A 25,740-nucleotide genomic window follows, 5' to 3' on the forward strand; every position below is an offset into this window, starting at 1 on the left:
AGTAACTTTTACTAGATTGAAAGTTAAAAATTTCTACTAATACTTTATTGGAAATTGTGAAACAAGCCCAAAATGTCAGCTAAGAACTTGTTTTTTCCCTTAATTATTTATTTTTACGTTGAAAATGTAAACAAAATTGAATCCTGCACTTACACAACTGTATAATGAAAACTCCGCCATCTTTTTGTAAACGACGCGATGTTACATGTTTTACATATTTAGCTACTGAGTACTAGGACAGCATAAAGACAAAGTATGAACAAATTTGATATCAACGCAAGTAGTCTACAAATGTTATCAACGCAACAAGTCTTTGACCTTCGTGTGAGATAGGCGCGCCCTTGCGTGTACTTCCTTTACTTTCTGAACGCCTGGTACTTTCAGATACGCTTCATTGGCAACAATCGATATTTTTTATCCATGTTTCTCGAACCTTCTATATGTTTGTTTTATTTAATAAGAAACAGAAACGTTAATTGAACTTATAAGTTCATTTGTCAAAAAAAGAATAAATACTTTCCCGCCATATCTAAAATTGTCAAAATTTAATCAAAACAGCGACATATTTAGCTGATCCATGTCATTTTTTAACTTTAAAATATAATTTTTATGCATTACGCCTACCGTGCAAAATAATTTGTGGTATACTTTGTTTATCATTTAAAAAGATATAGCGAGTAAACGATTTTTCTTATTACAAGTACGTTTCATAATTTATGAAGTAATAGGAAGCAAACTTTTTTTGTGATAATTTTGACACGACCGCGTCAGTTATGCGGTTCGAGGTGCAGCTGGCGTAACGGTCGCGTGTCATCTGCTCGTCTGCCATACGCCACGCTCGGCTTGGCAGTACGGCACGCGCCCTTTGCTCTATGCATCGCCGTGAGCCGTGAAAAAAACGCAATTTTATTGATTTTGACACGATAAATTACATTTTTTTTTTGATGATAGATAATTACTTTTTAACTAAGTATAAAGAGACGTTATCACTTGAAATAAAGAATAAAAAATATGTCAAAATCTACAATAACTCTACAATGCTAAAATAATTCCGATTTACTTTTTATCTTAATTATTGGCTCTTGAATTACTTTACAAGCTGCCTTAATTAAATACCTTTAGTTCCTACAAATTTAATAGAAATTCAAAAAAGCTGTGACAGATTTTAAATTGAAATAGAAAAAAAAAGAAAACCGTTATGTTTCACACAATCATGTTCACACACTCGTGTCATCATTGTAGTGATTGGATCTCTATGGTAACGGCCAGGTGTTACCAGCTCGTAGCGGCGACCCTGCGATAAGGGCACACCGGTTTAGCGCCCCTGAACTCAAATTATTGTTGTGCAATACGAAATGTATACAGGATGATTTATTCTACAAAAAAAATTCCAATCAGTATTGACACTTTATATAATAAATAAATTGTTTGCTTGACGGTTTGACGCTTTCTTTTTTCTTTATTTTTTTATTATTTTTCCTTTTAATAGTTAATTAATATCGTAATACCAATGACAATGGAAAACATTTCGTTCCACTTACATACATGTATCACACACTATTTGTTATTGTTATAAATTATAATGACCATATTAAGAAAACTTAAAATCAGGACACTATTAGTAGCAAAATTTGAACATTAAATCTCTCAAAAGATGTAACTGTTTACGTCGACTAGGTCCTTATTACCTCACTTTTTGCTTAATATTATAAATATAATGGATGGATGGATGTTTATTTGAATGTATCTTCGGAACGGTTCAACGGATTTTGATAAAATTTGTCATACATGTAGTAAATAATCCTGAAGAACATATAGGCTACTTATTAGTTTTTTTTTAAATTCCGCACTGACGGAGTCGCGGGCGGCAGCTACTATTCCTATAAAGTCGAGTACTCAAAGCTAGGCTTAGTTTGAACATGTCCGTAATAATTACGTGATATATGAACTCTACATTTGCGTAACCAGAACGGCAGCACTTGAATAAGCACAGCAAGAGTTGTAAGAAATCAATTAGCATAAGAAACGATGGAATTCGGTTACACATTAACACTCATTTTAACACCAGACATCATTTATCATATAAAATTTTTCTAGACATTTTGACTTAAAAAAATCAATAGAAAATTTAAGACAAAATTATTTGACATTCAATCTATTCATATAACTAGCTGTCGCCTGCGACTTCGTCTGCGAAGTTAATAAAAACTTAATTGGTAGCCTATGTGTTTTTAAAGACTATGTTCTATATGTATGCCAAATTTCATAGATATCTGTTCAGCCATTCTGAAGAAACCTTCTAACAAAAGTCCATCCATCTAAACTTTCAAATTTATAATATTAATAAGATGAATTTATTTTTAAAAATTCACACTGTTGTTTCAAATTACAAATTATATTTTATACCAGAGTTATGACTGTAAAAACCCCAGCATTACTGATTTTTTTAGTAATTTTGTTACAAAAACATCCTGTATATTAAGGCATCTCCCCTCATTACCGCGCTACACTACCGACTCCCTAACATCTGTCCACATTCGACAGTGTTGCTATACTCGGGACTTCCGTACCAATGGAATGTATCGAGTGAAAGTTTCTTATGTAATCAACACTCGATAGTCAACATTTTTAATATTAATGAGACATGAACTCAATATAGCAAATAAATTATATTTAACTGATAAATATAGCAATTTGTATTTCATATTACATAATTTAGATAGTTTGAAGTTTTTATTTTTATTTTACTAATGTTATAAATGCAAATGTTTGGTTGGAAGTTTGTTTGAAGGCATCTTCAGACGGCTGTATAGATCTCGCTAAAATTTGGCATAGACGTAGAACATAGTCTGAAAGAACACATGGGCTACTAATAAAGTTTTTTTTTTATTACCGCGCAGACAGAGTCGCAGGCGACAGTAAGTACTTTCAGCGGATAGAGGCGCCAGTATAATAAATAATATTTTAAAAACCATAGCCTGTGTTATAATTTTAGAAAAGGTTTTCAATAAAATTTAAATTAAAAAAAATAGTTAGAGAATTATCGTGGTTTCCAAATGATAAAGGAAGATTTTTTTTAAACAATTAACAAATCGAAATTATGTACTTTCGTACCTTTGTTGTTCATTTCTAAGTCTGAGTTACACTCGGTTACACATTTAACGTTCCCGTCTAATGGCCAGCACGCGTCGTGGCATATGGGCGATAACAACTTTAAAATAAAAAACACGTGCCTGCGTTTATCCTTTTACGTCGACAAAAAAAAAACTTTTTAATTGTAATACACAGAGATATATCTTCAAGAACTCTGTATTTTACAATACCATATAAAGAACTAACACGGTGTTAAGAAAGTGATAGAAATACAGTAAATTTTTACTATTGAGTTATAATACTGGCTGTTAAAAAAGAAGAAAATATTCAGTTAAGTTTTAACAGTTGAAACTTATTTGAGTTGCACCATGAAGTTTTTATATATTTCCGGAATAACCTTAACAATAAATTAACTATAAACATCCTGACATTTAGCGTAACTGCATTTAGCAGCTGCATTTCGCAGCTTAGCGGCAATTATTTCTTTCAGCGGCAGATGTCGCTGTATGGAAGGTTCGCGAGTCGTTTGACATTTTTCTCTACGAATAGGTCACTCTGGCAGTTAAACGTCTCAACAAGAATGTACCAGCTGCCGCAACTACGTGCAGTTTGTGATTAAGATTACCGAGAATCTTAGTAAATGGATTGATGAGTGTTTTGCGGGGATCATAAACCCGTCTTTGACGTATCATTCACGTAATTAAGAACCAAAGCGGTGGTAAACCCAATTAAAACCTTCTTGATAAATCTTAATAAGAACTGATATTGAGAAAAGGAGAAAAGCCTTCATTTGTTTAAAATAAGAGGTATATTTATGACTCGTTACTTCGCACTTTGCTTCTTTAGTACATTTTTATGAAGAAGAAATTTAGGTTTAAGGTGAACTAAAAAATAATTGCTTTTACAATTAAAAAAAAATGTGTACTCATTTGTTTTGCAATATAGTGTAGTATTTTATAAACAATTTTCTGGATTCGAATCCCATGCTACTAATAAAGGAATGTTCTTTGTTCAACAATACTTATATGTAGAATTAATCACATAAAACGTGAGACATAGTGATATCATTGTTACTGCAACTCTACGTAATTTTTAACTCATTCCCTGTACCTATATATCATCGCTTTAGTCTTTGGATAGGCTTAGAAAAAAGATTCGAACTTGAACACAAAGGTTTAAAACAAACGACAAAGTACTTTGAAAATTCCTCATACAGATTATTTTTAAGACTTTTTATTAGTAAGGTTTTTTTTTGTTATTGAATCTGTAATCTTTCAATTGTAATCTTGTATTATCTTATATCGACTTGTATTGCTCCTATTTCGACATTTTTCTACGCAATATTTATCTATGGTATGTAAGTATTTTTTTAAATTATCATATAACTTGAATAGAGTTGTTTTTATTCAGTAACTACTTTTTACGTATAAGTACTGGCTGTAGCGTGCGATTCCATTCGCGCGGAATAAAAAAAAAACTTAATTAGCTTATGACTACAAGACTATGTTCTATGCCAAATTTCAGCAAGATCGATGCAGTCGTTCCGGAGATACCTTCTAACAAACACCAATCCATAAATTCGCATTAATAATATTGGGAAGATGATAATTAAATTAATTTTTTTTTAATCGTTGAAAACAGCATTGTCTTCTTTCTAGAAATTACGACGATAAACATTATTTATATCTTCGTTTTCGTTTACCATGTCAACCAATTAATGAAAAAAAAATTAGTGACGTCAAATTATTTACACACACAACAACAAATCAAAACGTAAAGTTTATTTACATTAAGAACGATGACTTGAGTTTTTCTTTAATCGTCTACTTTCTGTATTAAAGTGTATGTTTGTTGAACCGTTATATTATTGTGGTTGTTATGTAGAACGCAATTGACACGTATTTCTTTAATACTGATACAAATGTACTACAAATATTTATGTAAAATATAGATTCCCGTTTTACATACTGTAAAATGTTTTGGCTTTAAATATATATATTAGAGGAAGTTTGAAAGTAGCGCCAGTGATCGAGAAATTGAGGAGTAAAAGATTAGCGTGGTTTGGACATGTTATGAGGAGGGATGATGATGATATAAGCAAAAAAGTAATGAGATTGAATGTGGATGGCTACAAGGGTAGAGGAAAACCAAAAAAAGTATGGAATGACTGTGTCAAAGAGGATATGCGTAAGAAGGGGGTAGACTCGGATATGACGGCTGATAGAGATGTATGGAGGAGTAGTACATGCTGTGCCGACCCTCAATAGCGATAAGGGCAGGTTGATGATGATAGATTCCCGTTTTGTTGATGTTCGAAAAGAATTCCTATGATAATTAAATTCATTGATATAAAAATTAACTTAGAAGAATAATAGCTTTTTATATGCAATTTTATTATCTTTACATCAAACTAGCTGTCGCTAGCTCCGACTCCGTTGGGTGGAATGAAAAAAAACTTAATTATATTATAATTTACTTTTTGTTTATTTCAATTTCAATTCGTTCCCGGCAATTATTCGAATTTTTCTCACATTTTAAAACTTCCTTAGACCTCCAGGAACATTTAAAGACTAAGATAAGATAAATCCGTTCATCCGTTTTCGAGTTTTAGCGAGACTAACGAACAGTAATTGATTTTTTAATACATTATTTGAGCAAAGATATGACAATTACTTTTGCAACAAAGTGTAATACGTAGGAATAACTTAGGTTCTAATGTCTGAAAACACAGAACAAAAACATTTTAATATTTTACACATTTAAGATGAAAGATTAAACACATTCTTTCTAAATAAAAATGACAATCTTATCTTTTATCGATTTAAGTATGTGTAATGTTGATAGTATATATTCGTATCTATTATTCAAATGTCAAATGACTTCTTTTTATCTACTTTGACGGGATTAGTCTCAGTATAGTTTCTGAGACCAAAATCCCCGTGTAAAACATATTGTTATCTCCGTTTTATTAACGTAAATGAGAGGGATGACGATATGTTTTATACAGGCATTGTGGTCTCAGAAACCAACGATATATCAGTTATCAACATGTTTTACAGTATTGATCTGACAGTTGATTGACGAAATGACTTCGAAATACAGACATATTAGAGTTGTAACTAAATAAAATGTTTTAAAGGTAGGCAACGCATGCAATTGCGTATGTCTATGGGCAACGGTCGCTTCGCTTTTTCAGAGAATTCAGGTGAGCGCTCACTCGTTTGCCATCAAATAAAAAAAACTAATATTATAAATGGATAGGATATTTTTTAGGTCCAGAACGGCTGAATGGATGTCGATGAAATTTGGCATAGTTGTAGAGCATAGTTTAGAAGAACACATAACCTACCAATTAAGTTTTATTTATTTTAATTCCGCACGGACGGTGTCGCGGGCGACAGCTAGTGTTAAATAAATACACAAAACAATAATTTATTCTATTTAAACACGCGTAAAAGTCCAGTTTACTTGAGCTTTATGTATATTAAAATCAATAGATATTTAGTAACCAAAACAGTATTCAAAAAGAAGTGTCGCTTGGTAGGGAACTTCAAACCGGTATAAGCAAGGGCTATTGTGCATTGTGTGACTAAATATTACCAGATGTATACTACAATAGAGAAAGACAAATTGTTTCCAAAAACTCCCATGGGAACTGTTTGTCTATTGTAGCTTAAAATGTTGTTAACAACAGTGAATCTCAAAGGTAGACCTCCTGGAGTCTATGGAAGACATAACAAGGATGTACGCTGGCTGGATAAAAGTTTAGAGATCACAAGTTGAAGAACAAATGCGTTTGCGAGTTTGAGAAAAAGTATGAGAAATACGTATTTATAACCATCTAAAACCGGATATAATTTTTTTTAATATTTTCGTTTTTTTTTTAATTTAATAAAGCACAAATCTTCACTGACGTTCTATAAATATACATACAAAGTTTGTCAACCTGTCCAATGTTTTAGGTTAGTCCAACGTGTACAAACATTCAATACGTTTGTTAAATTGATAAAAATTCCGAGAACTTTCACCATTTATTTGTATCCTGGAGTTTAAGATACACGATGTCATGGAAACATGTGCACTGAATTACATATACATTTGAAAAAAATAAATACGTATTGTCGAAAAAATTTTATCTCTGTCTTTTTGTTATATAATGACAAAGATGACGATAATTCTTACGCTACTGTTTTGATGTAAACAAATAAATATTAAGAATTGGTAGCCATGTTTTTTAATTAGTTAAAATAATATAATTCCGTTTTATCGTTCGTTCGTTCGTTTAATATAAAATGAGTTTAAATTGATTTTATGCGTAATGATCAGGTGTTGCATTACTAGTAGAGATCGTGTCAGTATTATGCATAGGAATGCACGTTAAATGGACTGCTAAAGATTACCTGCTTGTCCGCTTGTCCGTGCTCAATGTTTGTCGAGCTTCAATGATGATTGAATACAGCTATTTACTATAGATATTATAACTATTGAACTTGTTTATTGTGATTTTTCCTTGTCGTAACAATTACTAAAACACAAACGAATTGAGAACCTCCTTTTTGATGTCGATTGGGTCATCCTTATAATTATCTTACTTCTTACTAATATTATAAATGCGAATGTTTCGATGGTTGGATGGATGGATGTCTTTATGGTATCTCCATATGGGAACCACTGTATGGATCTCGCTGATATTCAGCATAGATTGAAGACACAGTCTGGACGATCACATATTCTATTACTAATAAAGTGCTTTTTTACTTCGGGATTCGTGGGCGACAGCTAGTCTTTGATAAATCAGAGAAAACACAAAGTTTAATACGGTTTTTAGGAGTGGAAATACACGGACAGATTTTATAGTTGACATCGTCTTTAAGAGAATGTACTACGCCTATAGAAATAACTACGCCTGTTTTTTGTTTACTGTACGAGTAGTACAGTAAACAAAAAACAGGCGTAGTTATTTCACATGTATTTTTATAGGATTTTGCTTTTGACAATTTCAAGTTGATATATGATAAAACTATCTTAAAATTATTACTTTGTTTGCATATTAATTAACCATTTCAAATTCGTACAACATATATTAGTACAAATTATTATATTAGTTACAATTTAATTGTCCATTGTACTATGAAATCATTGAATTAATGTCGTATGTATGTATGTTCAAGTCGTTTGTTGACAATAATCGAATATTATGAGACATTCATGAATCAGAATTACATTGTAGCCGTCAGTATTTTATGCATAACATTCCTTGTTTTGTTATCCTTTTATGTACAAACATACGTTATGAACAAAGGTAATAAATGTCAAATAACGCAAGAACTAACAAAAGTAGAAGTATTAATTGCCCACAGATGTATAAATGATTTGACTTCTAGGAGTTACTCATAATAGAAGTACTGCTTAAATTATAAATATCTTGATTTGGATGGCCTAAAACTGTCGTTCTTACCTTACATAGAGTAGGATAAGGACAGAATGATGATCTTATTAAGATCCCGTTTGTTAGGTAAAGTGTCTAGTATCGTTCGTCTAAACAGCTAGTGTTTGTTTTATTGTATTTATTCATATATATCAATTGTCTTTTGCTGACCGTTCAATTGTTTATTCTGCCAGTGTCAGTTCTATACGATAATGACTTGAGTTAGGTACTAAAGATCGAATACACTAATTTTTAAACAATATCTAATATTTTTCGCGTTTCTGAAGAAATTTAAACACAACTTAAAGTGGATTTTAAACTCCTTTCAAAAAAATTTAGCAAAGCATCTTATAATGTCAACACTTAAGTCATAGAGTTTACACGCGACATTAAAAAATTACATTCTAGTAATAATTATGACCTATGTTAGTCAGTGATAATGTAGCTTTCTAATCGCAGAAGAATTTTTGAAATCGATATCATATAGATAGATTGGCTGATCTTGAATGAAAATTAAAAAGAAAATACGAAAGATTATAAGAAAGTTGCATAACGATATTGCGATCACATGCAAATTTTCCAGAAACTGCGTAATAAAGGCGGGAAACAGTTGACAGTCCGCCATTTTAGAATCCCGATGAATCAGTTTGAATTCCGAACACGTATCGCACTGGGCGACGGAGCAACCGCAGACCTACTCGCTACTTACAGAAGCCAATACAAACTTGTTATACGCGTATTAACTTTTTTATCCTTGTTTTTTACCTCGCGTATAAATTACAATTACTCTAGCTAAATGTTTTACTATTGGCATTATAAGTATTGTTAACGTATACATGAATTTTTAACTACGCTATCGCTAGCTAGATGAGGTTTATATGTAAAGTTGTTGCGTGTTAAAATATCGTTTAGGATTTTATATTAATAATTCAGTACATAAATAAGTACTTACACTATTCAGCCATTATCTTGTCTGCGACTAGAAGTAGCAATTATCTCTTGAAAGTTTCTTAATTATCAAGACATAATCTTCTTAGCGTTAATAATCTTCTCGACGTTCAAAAACAAGAGCCTTTTAGACGCTAAGCTTTGCTGCATCTTACAATAAAGCTATAGTATTATTTCTTTGGAGTTTTTCATTCTTAGTTAAGTTTATTTTTGTAGTGTTTACTTTACGTGTTCATTTTACTATTAATACGAGTTTAGTTTCAAAGAATTAGTACAAAAACCTCAATCAGCAAATACAGCATCCGTACAATTGAACATCAATTAACTCGATTGTCTAATTGTTATGGCCTTCACGTATCGCAAAACGAGAGGTTCTTTGATAAAGTTGTGGAAATAATTTCAACTAAAAACGTAGAGCAGTGGTTCCCAAACTTATTTTATCTACAGCCCACTTTGAGAATAAATATTTTTTTAGCGCCCCCCATATTTTCACATATTTAAAAACCACTATAACTTCAAATTAAATTAATTAATTATTGTGACCTATATATGTATATTAACGGAGAATTCTAAACGAAACTTTTACTATAACCCGCAACTTGAGACCTGCAGTGCCCACAAAAGGGCGTTATCGACCGCTTTGGGAAAGACTGACGTAGAGTAACTATCTGACTTCTTACTAATATTATAAATGCGAAAGTTTAGATAGATGTATGTTTGAAGGTATCTCCGGAACGTTTCAACGGATCTTAATGCAAGCAACAGATATAGATCATAGTCTGGAAAAACACACAGGCTACTTATTGAGTTTTTTTTTAATTTTGCGCGGAGGGAATCTGTCTAGTCTGTCTGTCTACTAAGAACTAGAAATAAGCCTTTTGATAAGCAATTTTCTTTTAATCTAAGCATAGTAACGGTATAAAACATTAGGCGTAATCATTTCAAAGTAACAAAACTTCCCATGTTCACACGGTAATCAATAGCTTGACACTTCCTTTGTCGTTGTCAATAACACCTTTGCCGATCAAAACGCCATTAGCAATGTCATAATAAAGGGTTAGATTGTTAAGACGTCGAAAACTATCTGATCACCCTCTTGTCTTCGATTTCCGAAGCTATAATGGTTTTTAAATTTGTTCAATATTTTATTTACTTTAAAAACTTCCATAACAATAGTTATTATAAATCAAACAAATATTATTGATCAAAAATAAATAAACACATTTATAGTACAAATAAAACTGTTTATCAAAACAAAAACAATGCACAAAAAACAATTAAACAAAAACGGATTCAAATGGATTTAATTAACGACATAACCTATTTTACAATCACGTTTAATAATGGCGGATTGTCATACGTGACATTTATGTCGTGCATTGCTATCTCTTTCCTTTATAAAGAGACAGAAACGGATGGCAATACTGTTCTTACACAGGTGTAACAACAGTGGGGATTTACCGTGTGTGCTATTGTGTAGAACGTCCGGTGTGTTTACAGTTAGAAGTAGCAATCGGTACATGTCCTAATTTCAGTGACATGTCACGATTATGATGTGATTGAATCCTTCTAATTGTTGAGGTGAATTATTAATCGAAACTAAAATTAAAATTAACTTGACTTTCACGTTATTTTGTTGATTAATTACATTGGTTTCTTTTTAATACAAAATTTTTGTTAATATCTATGGTTGATTCTATTTTTAAAATCCGTTAATTTTATACGCGAAAAGCATTGTTTTACGAAGTAATATTATAAATGCATTGGATGGATGGATGGATGGATGGATGTTTGTTAGATGGTATCTCCATAACGGCTTAACGATCTCGGTGACATTTTGGCATAGATGTAGTCTAGAAAAACACATAGGCTATAAATTAAGTTTTATTTTAATTCCGCACGGATAGTCATGGGCGACAGCTTTACAAATATAAAAATAAATATCACACAACACCCAACCATAAATAACCTTTTTGTTTTAAATTTGTTTTTACACTTATTAAAATCGATAAATCCACAAAAACTTATTGATAAAAAATATCAATAATGACTCAGTCTTCATTGGCGCGTAACGTAGTAAAAAAAAGATATGAAAAAAAAAACAAAACCAATGACTCATAACTATGACGTGAGGATCCATTCACAACTTTAGGTTCAACTCTCCGTTGGGGAATGTCGGAACTTGTTCTCAGAAACCGAATTATATCACGGAACTACACGATTACCTCTGATTCATTCAAGTCTAAAGTTTGTTAAAATTACTTTCGCTGTTTTCAATTATTACAATATTGTTTCTATTATATATAAAAATTATTTTAAATCTAGAGTAGTTTAAAGGTCATAAATACAAATCCTAAGACCTTAGGATGAAGAACAAATACTTGTAATAAGAAATAAACACGCAAGCGGTCAAATAGATTTGGCCCATACCATTTTAAGAGTACATAATATTCGTTTTCTCACAAAATTCAACTTTATAGTATCAATGTATGTTAAAATCTTACTTATATTAACTTTATAAATACAAGAAAAACTCATGTGAATCTTTAGTACATTAAAACTTATTATTGTCCAACCTTGAACCATCAACAAAGTCATGGTTTGCGAGGAAAAAAGCGATCTAAAGAAAAAAAGAAGAAACTCGTTTGAAGCGAGAAAGAATTTTAAAACGTAACGATTTAATGAACAAAAAGCAAGACTTTAATTAAGTTTATCGCTTATCTTATAAAATAACCTATTGGATTAATCCGATTTGCCTTTTAAGCGATTTATAATTTAATAACTTTTTATAGCGTAATAGGCAGAGACAATCAGATAAATTGCGATAAATTTTCCCTGATTGTCTCTGGTTCAATATTAAAGCCATCATCATCACCTTACTATACCCACCGAGGGGTTTGAACTCTAGCCTAATAGAGGTTACTAGGCTTCTAGTCAACCACGCTATCCCAATGCGGATTGGTTGACTTTACACATATCTTTTGAATTTCGTAAGAACGTCCGATACATATTTTTTAAAACTATTGGTACATGGCCGGATTTGAACCGAGGACCTGTAGACTCCAAGTCAAGAGCTTAAGCCCTGAGCCTCCGAAGCTCAAAAGTCACTATTGAAAAATGTGTTAGGAACAAAAGTTACAACAAATTTTCATTTTTATGAAATTAAAACTATACAAAAATACATAATTCATTTTTTTATTTATCTGTACTTATGGATTATGACGTCACTAAGAACTTTCTAGAACTGATAAAGCACTTTCTATATAAAACAAATTCCCACGATAAATGTAAGTGAGTACATTGCTGTGGTGTTTGAAATATGTATTTAGAAATTGTATTTTTAAGAACATAAACAATTATCACGACTCAAGTGCCAACATTCTAAGCATTCCAAGTTGAAAAGATTTATTCAAATCTCGGCCACTATTGGTCTCAATTACTTAATCCTTTTCTATCGTCATTGATTTAACTTGAAACTAATATAATTTTGTTCTGGTGACTATGATCGTTCGAGACAATTTAGTTTGATTTTAAAAAGCCAAAAAGAAAGCAAATTTAATTTCGTGCTTCTAATAGTTTATACACGCTTTTTACTTTTTTTATATCAAAAGGTGGCAAACGAGCGAGCGGCCACCTGAAATCGCTGAAATAGTGAAGTGACCGTTGCCCATAGACATACGCAATAACGTATGCGATGCCTACCTACTTACTTATTTCTATATAAAAAAAAACTAATTAACTAGAGTGTCCCGCGACTCCGTCCGCGTGAGATTAAAAAATAGATAGTAGCCGATTCTCAGACCTATTGAATATGCATATAACATATAAAAATCGGTCAAGCCGTTTTGGAGGTTGGTAACTAACATCGTGACACGGGAATTTTGTATTAAAGATTTCAATAGAAAATTCTACTTACTTGACTTTGTAAATGTTTCGGCGAAAACAGAATCAAAAGTCGACACCTGTAAAGGAAAAGAAATGAATTAACAACACATCAAAGCATAACAACGTAACGTATTGGATTGCATTCCTTTTTCAATGGAAACGTATTCTCAGAACGATTCAAACATCGACTTACTTCGAGACATTGCATTTGGCTCTAAACTAAATTTTAATCGATTTTTAAATCGATATTCAATATAGTTATTGATTGTTGCACTACTTGTATCTTTTAATCTTTTTGTAATGTTTGGATGGATAGATGGATGAATATAAGAAGGTATCTCCAGAACGGCTTAAGGAAACTCGGTGTTTAGCATAGATGTAGAGCATAGTCTGAAAACACAGGTTACTAATAAAGTTTTTTTTTTAATACCGTGCGGAGGGATTCATAGTCGCCAGCTAGTAATCGAAATAACATAATCGATATAAATGCGATATCAATAATATTCCACAATTGCATCTTCTAGGCATGTGTAGTTCACCTCGGCATTGATGTATCGATAAAAATACTCTTCCGTGTGACATAGTATCGACATTTATGGCTAGGGCTGCTAGGACAAGGCAGCGTACTCGGAAACTAAATGCAACCATATATATTATGTAGGACATTGGCCATTCTCTTGACCTGCTTTTATTCAATGGTACTAAATAGATTTATATGTAGTCTTCATAGGGCTTTTTTATACATCGGATCGAGTATAAGATAAGAAATTTTTATAATAATGTTACCTACATTTACGATCGGTTTTTCTAAGATGTTCAGCAACATTTTGCAATTAGTAATTTTTGAATTACTCTCATGTAAGCTTCTTGTAACTTCGATAAAAACATCGTCATTGATTAAATCACATCACTAAAAAGTGTACTATTTAAAATTACACATGGCGACATATGAAGACATACATTAAAGATTCATTCGCCTCGTAATAGCTTAATTGTACCTTATCAGGATACTTTCTGATACTAATCGAGTGTTTTTACAACGGGATCGATATGTGATTGACTTGCATTAGCATTGATCGGTCATTCGGCTTGAAAAGTATCGATTAAATCCGTAGGGATGTAACAAAACATCGATATATTATTATAACGTATTAATTTATTCATCATATTTTTAATATAGTATTATACATTTCATATAAAAAATATATACAAAACATATTATATTATATTAAAAATAGAACACCACCGGCTGCGGAATCCCATGACTCAAACAACCAGTGGTCAGGGCTACAGAGACAGGAACCTTCTCACGATGCGCGCGGTTTCTAGGATAACTGCCTTTTGTATCTTTTTTATTATACATATCGATATACAGTATTCGATTAAAACTTTACCCTTGTAGCGATAAGAAAAGTAAGTTATTTTCTAGTATTTTTATATAATCGTATTCTATGTATAGGGACCCCTTTCGTAAGCTCATATAAAATTAATCTGTGCCACGGAACGTACTATATGTATTAACATAACGCAATATGATATAAAAACCGGTCGATCATTAGTCTACTCGATGTTGTGACATAATGTCACAGAGTAGATCGTTATGAAAGTCAAAATGTATATAGAAGAATTTTAAATAATTGACTACTTTCAGCTGAAGAACTAACCATGTGTTTCAGACAGCAAAATCTCTGTATAAAACATATTGTTATCTCTGTTTTGACAAAGATGAAAGGGATTATCATATGTTTTATACAAAAGTTTTGGTGTCGAAAACCCATGGTGAATCAGAATGGCCCTCTTTCGTTACAAAGTCAAACGTCAGAATGATTAGTGAGAGGACATAAAATTCGACATTTTAGTAAGGCTAGTGTTGCGCCAGTACACCGGCACAGTGTCCGATTTTCTTCCTAACAAAAGTTAGAACACATTTACAAGTCCGCTAACTTTTTTTACGCAAAAAAAAAAGAACATCGAAAGTAATAAAATAAAAAATACATACATTGAAATAATAGCAGTCTTCTTATCTTATTTATTTAATTCTTGAGTTCATATACCCTATGAGATTATGATCGGAACTTAGTGAGTTTGAGATTGAAGTGCGTATTGTATGCAGATACGAGTATAAGTGAGGAGTGGTCGATGTGAGTCATGATAGTTGCCACTACATGGCAGACTCCCTTTGTCATCGAAACATTGAAATGTCACGTTTTCGGCGAACTGTTAGACTAGATAATTAATTATTACGACTATGACCTAGTCACGTGTAACTTAGGGTCCAAGCCCCTTAGTGGCGACGTATAGTGAGCTGATGATGATGACAAAAAGCCAGCCTGTGTATTCAAGACATCCAAAGACGTAAGAATCAAATGACATCTCAAAATATGTCAAATATGACGAACCTTTACGTATCAACGTGCTATTAAAAAAAGTTAAACGATCTCGTAGTCGTGCCAAATCATTTTAACACTTCTATATGTAATGCATTATGAATTTTATGGCCAGTCACGTGACCAAATTTTATATCGCGCGCCATTGGTTCTCAATCCCTGCTTTAGGATAACATTATAAAATTAACCTGTATAATATGCAAAATAACATTATCCTACCTTTATTCAAGTACAGATGCAACGCTACATTCATCATCAGCTCACTATACATCCCCACCGAGGGGCTCGGAGCCGACGCTAAGTTAGGGTGATTAGGACATAGTCAGCCACGCTGGACAAGTGCGGGTTGATTGACTTCATACATATCTTTGAATTTCTTCTCGGACATGTGCAGGTTGCATCACATGTTTTCCTAAAACTTAAGAACGTCGTATAAATGTATATATGTAATCGGAAATCGAAAAACATATTGGTACATGGCAGGAGTCGAACCCAGGACTGCAGATTGCAAGTAAAGTGTTTAACCCCTGAGCCACCGACTGTACATTATTAAAGCTATATTAATTACTTGTAATTGTTACGATATAAAATTTATTCGATTTACACGAGAAGTTAAAGTAAATCATTTGATTGGCAATCTATTTTATATCTCAGTTATAATTAAACACCTTTTTGTCGACTTCCTTACACAACGTAATTCACTTGTAAGGAAGTCAAATTAAACATCATTTACAAGTCAGCTAACGACTATGCAAGTTTCCTACAACTAGCTTGCGCACGCGCACGTTTTTTTCTGTAACAAGCTTAGGGCAACAACCTACTAACACTATGGGACAAATTTTGAAAGTTTATAGCTTTTAAAGTACACACGTATAGTTATGAATTTGTCACCAACATATGTGAACTTGGTCAAGTGCTTATACAATTAAAAAAAACTTGTCTCTATTGTCTATGAACTGTCAAATAAATTGTTAAATTATAAACTTACTTATCTGTCTTTTTGTGTAGGAAATTTATACAGTTACGGGTTATTTCATGTCAGTTATTTTGCATCGATATTTATTCGATTTCGATTGTAATTATCACTAAAAACAAATTTATCAAATAATTTTTAGATCAATTGCTATTAAAACATATAGTCAGTTCATAAACAGTCGTAGGTCACAATCTGGTGGTGACATACCCATTTACATTAAACGATTGCAAATCAAGTGAGAATTTATCTAGAGCGGATGTGTGCCACCATGATCGTACACAGAACTTAGTAACATGAACTTTAGTTACATGAAATATAATATCATTCATCCGTTTATCTGTCGTACGTGGTATTTTGTTTATATACGACATATCATCTCATAGTCTTGTCATATCATGATCCAGGTAGACAGGGAATATACATTTCTACGTAGCTTGGTCCTGGTAGTCACGCGCTCTTCGATTCGGAGGCACTTTTCTCTAAGATACAAACTAATAATCTTACTTAATAAAGCTTAAATGGGTGGATGGATGTTTGTGAGAAAGTATCTCCAGAACGGCTGCACAGATCTTGATGAAATGAAAAGAGGCTACTTAAGTTTTTTTTTTAATTCCGCGCGAACGGAGCATGGGCGATAGCCAGTTTTAAATGAATTTCAATTTTTAAAATAATTGTATGTACCGTGCGACTTCCTTTTAATGTAGCTCGCTTAATTTACGTTATTTAATTTGTATAAATTGAATATAATCCTTTAAATACTGTTTCCGGTAAACATATATAAACATGTTTTTGTAGCAACTAACATTTATGTACAAGGTATGTACTACATATATGTATACGCTTGTCATTGCGGTTACTTAGTCATAACTTATTATAATTGATATTTGTAAATATAGTGTTGCAATATGACATAGTAAATATAAAGCAATATAGTATATAATAGAATTTATTAACACATTAAGGAGAAAATAGTCCTTTAATTTATAATAATAAAAAAACTAAATAGAAAAGAAATAAGCTAAACGATGAATTAATATAAATGTTAGATTAAATATTATCTATATCTTATCTATTGAACGAAATAAAAACAAACAGTAGTGGCCTACATGATTACTAAACGTATGTTTGATGTTTCATATTACCAATATGTTGGTGATTGGTCTTTAAAGAGTATGGTCGAATTAAACAAATTATATTTCACATATCACTGGCAATGTCGTTTATTGTCTACTAAAAGAAACTTAATTAGTAGTCTATGTGTTCTTCCTAGCTCTATATCTATGCCAAATTTTAGCGAGATCTATGCTACCGTTCTGAAAATACCATGTAAGTGACAACCTTCCGACCGTCTTAATATTCGCATTATAACAATAGTAAAATTGTACATTTTTTAATTTATTTTGGAGAGCGTTTGAAATGTCTGCTTTTTAATCATCTGTTATTAAATCCGTATAAAGGTATTATTGTTTAGAAAGGTTTCTTGTTGTTATAATGTCCCATGTACATTGGAATCGAATATACAAATTACGAAGCTTTGGTAAGCACATTTGCAAGCACGTAACAGAGATAATATAATTAAGATAAGCGCATTCCATCAAGATTTAAAATGACTCACGTACGATACGGGAAGATATTTAAAAATGACAATGTAAGTGCACCTTTTTTGTGGTCTGGATTACATTAACGTCTGGCATAATGTTTGAATACACAGAAAAAAAATAAACTTAGTTTTTTTTAATAAGACTAGGGGGCAAACGTTCAGTGGATAGATGCCATAACAGAGCAACTGCATCAGCCTTTGAGGAAGAGGTATGTTTTCTTGAAGGACTTAAAGTCGTAGCGATTTGGAAAACATTAAAAAACGCTGCTGTACGAGTTTTAACAGTTGTCAAGCCAAATAGTTATCTTTGGTTACCTCTCTGAGTTGTAGGCGTTACGTTTAATACAGAATGAAACTAATACTATTAACGAAGCCTTAGGAAAACGTACATCGGATAGTTCCTCGGTTACCACACTTGACTAAGTTCCTATATATTACTTAACTAGGTGATGTTAAGTAATGTACAATAAGTACTCTTTTGTTGTTAAGTAATACTCCTAGAAGTAAAAAGTCGTACTTCGAATGATGAACGAAAAAATATAGGTACAACAGTTCATGGCAAAACACTTCGTGATTTAAATCAACACTTCAAGTTCATTTAAAAATAATAATAAAAAAACTAGCGCTAAGAAGAAAATTAATCTCTATAGAGATCTACCACCCTCTAGCTCCATCATTAGACCTTTGTTAACATTGAAAGACCATCAAGACGATTCAAACGCGCCCAAACTTGATGATGTTATGTTTTCATTGCGAAGTTCCTATGACCACCTACCACCCCCATCAGATCAGAACTGTGTCATATAATACATTGTGACAATATTTACGCACGTATGTCAAATTTCAGCCATATCAATAATCGGGAAGTGGCTCAAATTTTAAAGATTTTACGGTTAACATCAGGAAAGCTAAATAAAAGCTTATAAAAGAGAAGAGATTATTATAGTTATGTCAATGAACTCAATTAATTGCATTAAAAATACTAAAGTATGTGGAAGAGACTGGTTTATATGTTGGCTTGTCCCGTTTAGTATTAAATGTATTCAGGCCTCCCACGTAGATTAATCATACGTATAAACTAATCAGATTATCCCTTAGGACTTAGGACGTCGACATATTCTGGTTCATTACATTAAAAACTAGTTTTAATCAAGTTTAAAGCATACAAAGATGTAGATAAAGTGTAGATATAGATGTGATAAAAAGTACTAATCTTAAGATTAATTTAATTTTTATACTTTCCGACATATGTATCACGATCCAAGCATATCCATTGTACTCGCGTACTATTATTTAATTACGCAAGGAATAAATTTAATTTTGTTTGTTGTAAATCATTTAGTACATTTTTAATACAAATATAACCTACATATTAAATGACACTATTCAATTATTGCGCGCCATCTTTTACGTTTATATTTTTTAATTGCAAGTCGAGGCAAAGGCAATGGTTAATCGGCCACACCGTTCATTGGCCGACAAGTATGGCTTCCTGTGCTACGTTCTAATGGGGTCGTGTTTAATCCTTTTACAATATCCTAGATCTATACATAGCGTTTATTATTCGTAATAAGTTTCCTTATTGTATTAACTTTACAGTACCTATTGAACTTAATTAAGTTAATGAAGTATGATAGGAAAATATTTTTTTATAAATTTTACAACTTGTACTCTCTTGGCAATATAAGTAACAACATAAACTTTCTATTACTAGATTAATATGTTTTTATGTAATAGATTATGCAGTACTTATCTATACATATTAATAAAAATGGAATGTCTTTATGTAATAACGAAAAAAAAATATTTCGTTCACGTGATATATTCTCGACTGTCTGTCTACAAGGCCTCGTTTGTTCCGGGTAATCACCGGAACGTCTAAACCGATTTTAAGTTTGGCCCTATAGGTTACTTTTTTTAATTCTGCGCTGACGAAGCCGTGGTCGAACACTACTATTAAATATTGCTCGTAAATTTTTATTCGTAATATACTTTCTCTATTAATAATGTGAAATCTTACAAATTGATAGTAATTTACTGGACACAATCAACTATGTCTGAATATTATGTAATAAAAGGCGAGATATTTTGCAAGTAACACTGATCTTTGAGATATTAATTTGTCAGATTTACGATATAACAGAGGTTCAAATCTCAGGTGAATAATTCATGGTTAATTTATACAACATACAAAAAACAAGTTAACCAATGTTCTTTGACTTTTCTTGTATATTTTATAATGTATTTGGTTTGAATAATAATTATTTTGTTGTTGCTCAAATGAATAAAAAATATAAATTGCACTTTAAACCTACGTCACTATAATGTAAATAATCAGGTCATGACTCCATTCTAACTAACCACAATAAACATAACACATGAAAAGCACACATTTAATTAAGTAAAATTGTTATCTATGTTGATTACTTAATTAATAAAAAGGCAATTGATCTTTTTGATAAATCGCGACCTATATATTTGATTCATTCATAATATTTTCTATACTAAAGGACTGCTTGCTTACGAAACTGTCACTCTTGCATGCATAAAATAAAAACTAGGACAATTTTTTTTCTACCATTTTTTTTATCGTTTCATTCCACTTCAAGTTGAAATAGGTGCCGTATCTTATAGAGTATGTTATCTGTGGCAAAGTAACCGGGTTCCACTCTATTAGTCATGTCTACTGAGAATGATTTCTTATGACAACGGTAAATTTCTATTAAACTCTACGCATACGAGGGCTGTAAAAAAGCTAAGTTTTTAACGTAACTTATATTACCTAATTTTCAAAGAAGTTAAACACAAATATAGTTTTAATTTACATTAATGATTTTCAATTTATTAATTAAGGTTTTATTTTAAGGATTTTGTAAAATCAAATATTTTAATTGCTTGGTCCGTCATATTCGTACGTGATTCATTCTTTTGACGCGGCAGCGCTTAACAAAAACATAAAGGATGTAACGAGAGAATATATAAATATATATCATATTAGGTAAAGGCATTTTATTAAATTAATCTACAAAATATATATATTATAAAGTCAAACTATAAATACCACACCCTTAACAAATACATAACTAAAACGTCACATGGTAATTAAATTAAAAAAGTTTGAGATTTATTCAACTTACCTTCAAACGAGCCGTCAATTTTTAATATCCAGTTGCCAAATAAATACCACACACAATAAAAGTCTATTGCGTAAATATTAAACACACAAGTTTCTTGTCACATAAATTCACACAGTTTTTAAAGTACAAAAAACTCTCGCGCGAGAATGTTAACTTTTTCGCGGTACATTGTAGACGCAAGCTCTATTACCGCGCATTCCACCGCACGACTTCACTGCTACTACGTCAGACGAATACAAAACAGCAAAACACTGCGGCGATACGACACGATATCGTAGACCCATAACCCATTATCCATGACGATACAACTGAGTCATCGATAGGAATGTGCACTTTATGGATTAGTTCCTACTACTGCCATCTCGTGGTGTTTTTATTAACAATAAATTTTGGACCACTCCATCTGTTAAGTTTTCTTAAAATTCTTTTCTTTTTGACGTTTCGAAAAATGTTTTCTTATAATCTAAATAATATTTTCAAATACCTGTAGAGTAGAACAGAAGACTATTTTCTAATTTGGTTTATAAATCGAGTACAGAAAATATTCGCTCTCGAGTCGTTCAACCATAGACTTCGCCAATAAGTATTCGATTCGACACGGAGTTGCCAATTAAAAATTTTACCCGGCCCACCCAGCCATATTGATTTTGTTTATGGTCGATTTCATTCTTTCTCTGTCAAAATGGCTGCAGTGCAGGAGGTGCGCGAAAATAATTCTTTCATTAAATCTTTGTGATTTGCAATAAAATTTCATAAATATGTTTTTAAACTTACGGTTTTTTCATATTTGCAGGCAAGACGTGAACCTATTCAGGCGGTTCAAGTTTTCGGCCGCAAGGTAAGTGTTTGCTGTGGCTTCCACGTGTTTGTAGCATTTCGGTTAGTTGTATCTAGAAAAATTATAGTTATAATTCGTGGAGAATCACGATCAATATCTTATTTTGGCACAAACTATATCTAATAACATCCTTATATCTTTTCTTGTATTCATGTTTTAGTAAATTGTGAGAAAATGAATTCTTAACATAAATTTTTTTTTATTCATTACTGGTTTTTTATTAGATAATTTATTGTTTTGTAATACAAAACTTCACATCTGTGTATTACATCAATTTAATATATAAATATTTACAAATGTACCATTTTGCAGTAAACAAATAACCTAAAAATTTTAATTACTTTCATTGTTTCTGTAATCCGACAGAAAACCGCAACTGCAGTGGCATACTGCAAGCGTGGCCATGGAGTTCTGCGTGTGAATGGCCGCCCCTTAGACCTGGTGGAACCAAGATTGCTACAGTACAAATTGCAAGAACCAATTCTATTGCTCGGCAAGGTATGGGGATATTCTTAAATTATTTGTAATTTGTTGGTATAATTAAAGTATATTGCAGACACTAAAAGTATGCCTAAGCACGTATTTAGTATTTGCTTGTGTTTTTATATATTTTTTTATCATAAACAACATCCATCTTATGTTGGTAATCTATGTGTCTTAAGAAAAAAAATTAACAATGTAGTATTCATATTGAATGTAAAAGACTAATCATTTGCACAACAAAGACACATCTCTTAAGAACACGTAAGAGTTAAACTCATATTATTGCATAAATGGGGACAAAAATAATGTAAGTTTGTAAGAGTTGTGTTACCAGTATGGGTACCATTTTTTGTCATGACTTTATATTTTCTTCAAGTTATTTTCACTTTATTTTATGTTTATATTTACCAATTTTTTATGTTTACCATATTTTATTGCATGTTTTGTTTCACATTTTAATTTGCTCAGTTTTTTTTTCATTTAGCTTGTAGTTTGTTTTGTTATGTTCTTACTAATATAACTAACATTTAGTTATAGCTTGTTGTTTTATTGTAATTTATCATGATGAATGATACTTATTCCGAAACTGAGCATCTTTGGATGTGAAGTAAACATAAAACCTGAATAAAACATGATTATAATATAAATATTTTTAATGAGAACAAAATTATACATCTTTACAAACATTATTTTGGTAAATATTTCAGGAAAGGTTCGCTGGTGTTGACATCAGGGTCACAGTGAAGGGTGGTGGTCATGTTGCACAAGTCTACGCTATCAGACAGGCCATCTCAAAGGCACTCATTGCCTTTTTCCAGAAATGTAAGAATTTGTTCACTTTAACTTAATTTATTTGAGACTTAACTATGGTTAGAGAAGTTGGGTATTCATCTTATAATATTATGAATACAAATATTTGGATGGATGTTTAAGGTATCTCCAGAATGGCACGGAATTGCAGAAATTTGGCTTAAATGTAGATTATAAAATGGAAGAGAACATATACTACTGATTAAGTTTATTTTAATCCCGCCCAGGCTAATGTAACAGGAGACAGCTAGTCTTACTAATATAAATGCGAATGTTTAGGTGGATGGATGTTTAAGATATCTCCAGAATGGGTCCACGAATGTTGCTGAAATTTTGCATAGATGTAGATTGTAGTCTGAAAGAACACAGGTTACTAATTTAGTTTAATTCCGGGCGGACAGAGTCTCTGCAAGTTCCCATCAATAAGTTAAAATAATAGTGGCATTGTGTTGTATGACTTATACATAACCCTTTCTTTCCAAAGCTGTCTTGTTCTCATACGAGTCAGTCATTTCAGAGAAAGGAGAAAAACTGTGACATTTACCAAACGGCAAGTACCTTCAATGTCTTGCTTGTTTGAAGTGTACACAACATTTATATTCAAACATAATGTTTGTTTGAGATATAGTTAATATTATTTATATTCAGAAAATTTTGATGCATGGATAACTAGGTTGATCGCTTTATAAGTTCTGAGATGAACTAAGTATTAAAACAGAGTGGGTCAGGAAATGAACTTTATTAAGTTAAAAAAGGTTATAACTAATTTGACCTATGGTGCAAATTCAGATTGTTTTACTTATTTTTCTGAAGATTATTTTACTTCTAAAATTATTTTAGAAATAATGCCTTTTAAAATTCATTAAATTACAGATGTAGATGAAGCATCCAAGAAGGAAATCAAAGACATCCTGGTACAATACGACAGGAGTTTGCTGGTCGCCGACCCTCGTCGTTGCGAGCCCAAGAAGTTTGGTGGTCCGGGTGCCCGTGCCAGATACCAGAAGTCTTACCGTTAATATCTACAAGTTTACGTCAGCTGCTATTACACTGGTGTTGCCATCAGTGTGATAGCATTTGGTGTTTTTATTAAAATTTAAAAACTAGTATTGTTTTTTACTTATATTCCAAAAAAACCCTTAGCCATAGCAAGTAGTAATTTTGATGAATTGAAGATTTAATTGTGATGTAAATGTTGCCGTGCATTGGTGACGTTTCATAGTGTTGCAATCTTTGGGTGTTGATTCCAATAAATTTATTCATTTTCCAAGCAGTGGCTTTAAGTTGAGCTAACATTCCAATTAAAAATAGAGGACTGGTTTTGACATTGATAATAGTCAAATGCTGTGGCAAAATGGTTCCTTTTTTGGGACAAACACGGTGTCCTTTGCTCTCAACCTACGTCTACTTTGGATATATTTGAAGGTTGGCAATAAATAAAAACTCTAAAGAAAATAATAAACTTTTTAATAACCTCAAATAAAGTAAATTTCTACAGGATATAAATGCAGTTAAAATTTACTTATTTTTATAAATGATTATTTTTCTATAACATCTAATGGGCGGAATGAAACATTACCAATATTGGTGTGTGATTAAAATATTTTTAGCCTCTTGTAAACAACAAAATAGATTATAGTTGTTGCATCATTAACTTAATAATATTTTAACACTCAAAAATAATTTATCTAAAAACAAACATTTTATATAACATGCAGATAATTAGAAAATGCAAAAAAAAAAAATTAGACACCGTTATTATTTTACAATGTCGAAAATTTTTCTATCTATGATTAAAACACAACAAATATATTATTAGCAGTTAATGTCTTTTAATTCATTAAAATAATGTTATTTAAAATGTTAAATTATAAATAACTAGCAATAAAAAACAGATCTTCTTGAGATTAAAAAGAAGTATTAAAAATATAGGTAGATAATTGCAAGTTTGGCACTTCATTTTTTAAATCAGACAAAAATAAATAAGGTTTCTTTTTAGGAGAAGCATAGTATTGATTTGTTATAATTTTGATTTAATAAATTGTGTGTGAATTTATAATCACATTTTCAGGTATTAAAACTTACAGATTTATAGCCTCTAAATACCTAGCTATCGATGAACAACATTAGTAACTAAGTTTAAAAAAAATCGTAT

The 25,740-nt window shown here is 31.5% G+C and overlaps 2 protein-coding genes across 2 annotated transcripts in view; one reads left to right on the forward strand and one right to left on the reverse strand.

Moving 5' to 3' along the window:
• insc (spindle orientation adaptor protein inscuteable) overlaps positions 1 to 21,716 on the reverse strand; it is a 32,409-nt gene extending 10,693 nt beyond the window's left edge. Inside the window, exons 1-2 of the mRNA XM_013316207.1 lie at positions 21,455 to 21,716; positions 13,386 to 13,431 (exon numbers count right to left, since the gene is read on the reverse strand). The gene's annotated coding sequence lies outside the window, so the exon portion shown is untranslated. The remainder of the gene's footprint in view (positions 1 to 13,385; positions 13,432 to 21,454) is intronic.
• Positions 21,717 to 22,126: 410 nt separating this feature from the next.
• On the forward strand, positions 22,127 to 24,691 carry RpS16 (ribosomal protein S16). The gene is given in 5 exon segments (NM_001312328.1): positions 22,127 to 22,154; positions 22,248 to 22,292; positions 22,659 to 22,790; positions 23,483 to 23,597; positions 24,459 to 24,691. Coding segments are annotated over 5 exon segments (456 nt in total). The 5' UTR covers positions 22,127 to 22,136; the 3' UTR covers positions 24,605 to 24,691.
• The last annotated feature ends 1,049 nt before the right edge of the window (positions 24,692 to 25,740 follow it).

This window comes from Papilio xuthus, unplaced genomic scaffold (genome assembly GCF_000836235.2).
Source record: "Papilio xuthus unplaced genomic scaffold, Pxut_1.1 DF826949.1, whole genome shotgun sequence".
NCBI classification, from domain to species: Eukaryota; Metazoa; Arthropoda; class Insecta; order Lepidoptera; family Papilionidae; genus Papilio; species Papilio xuthus.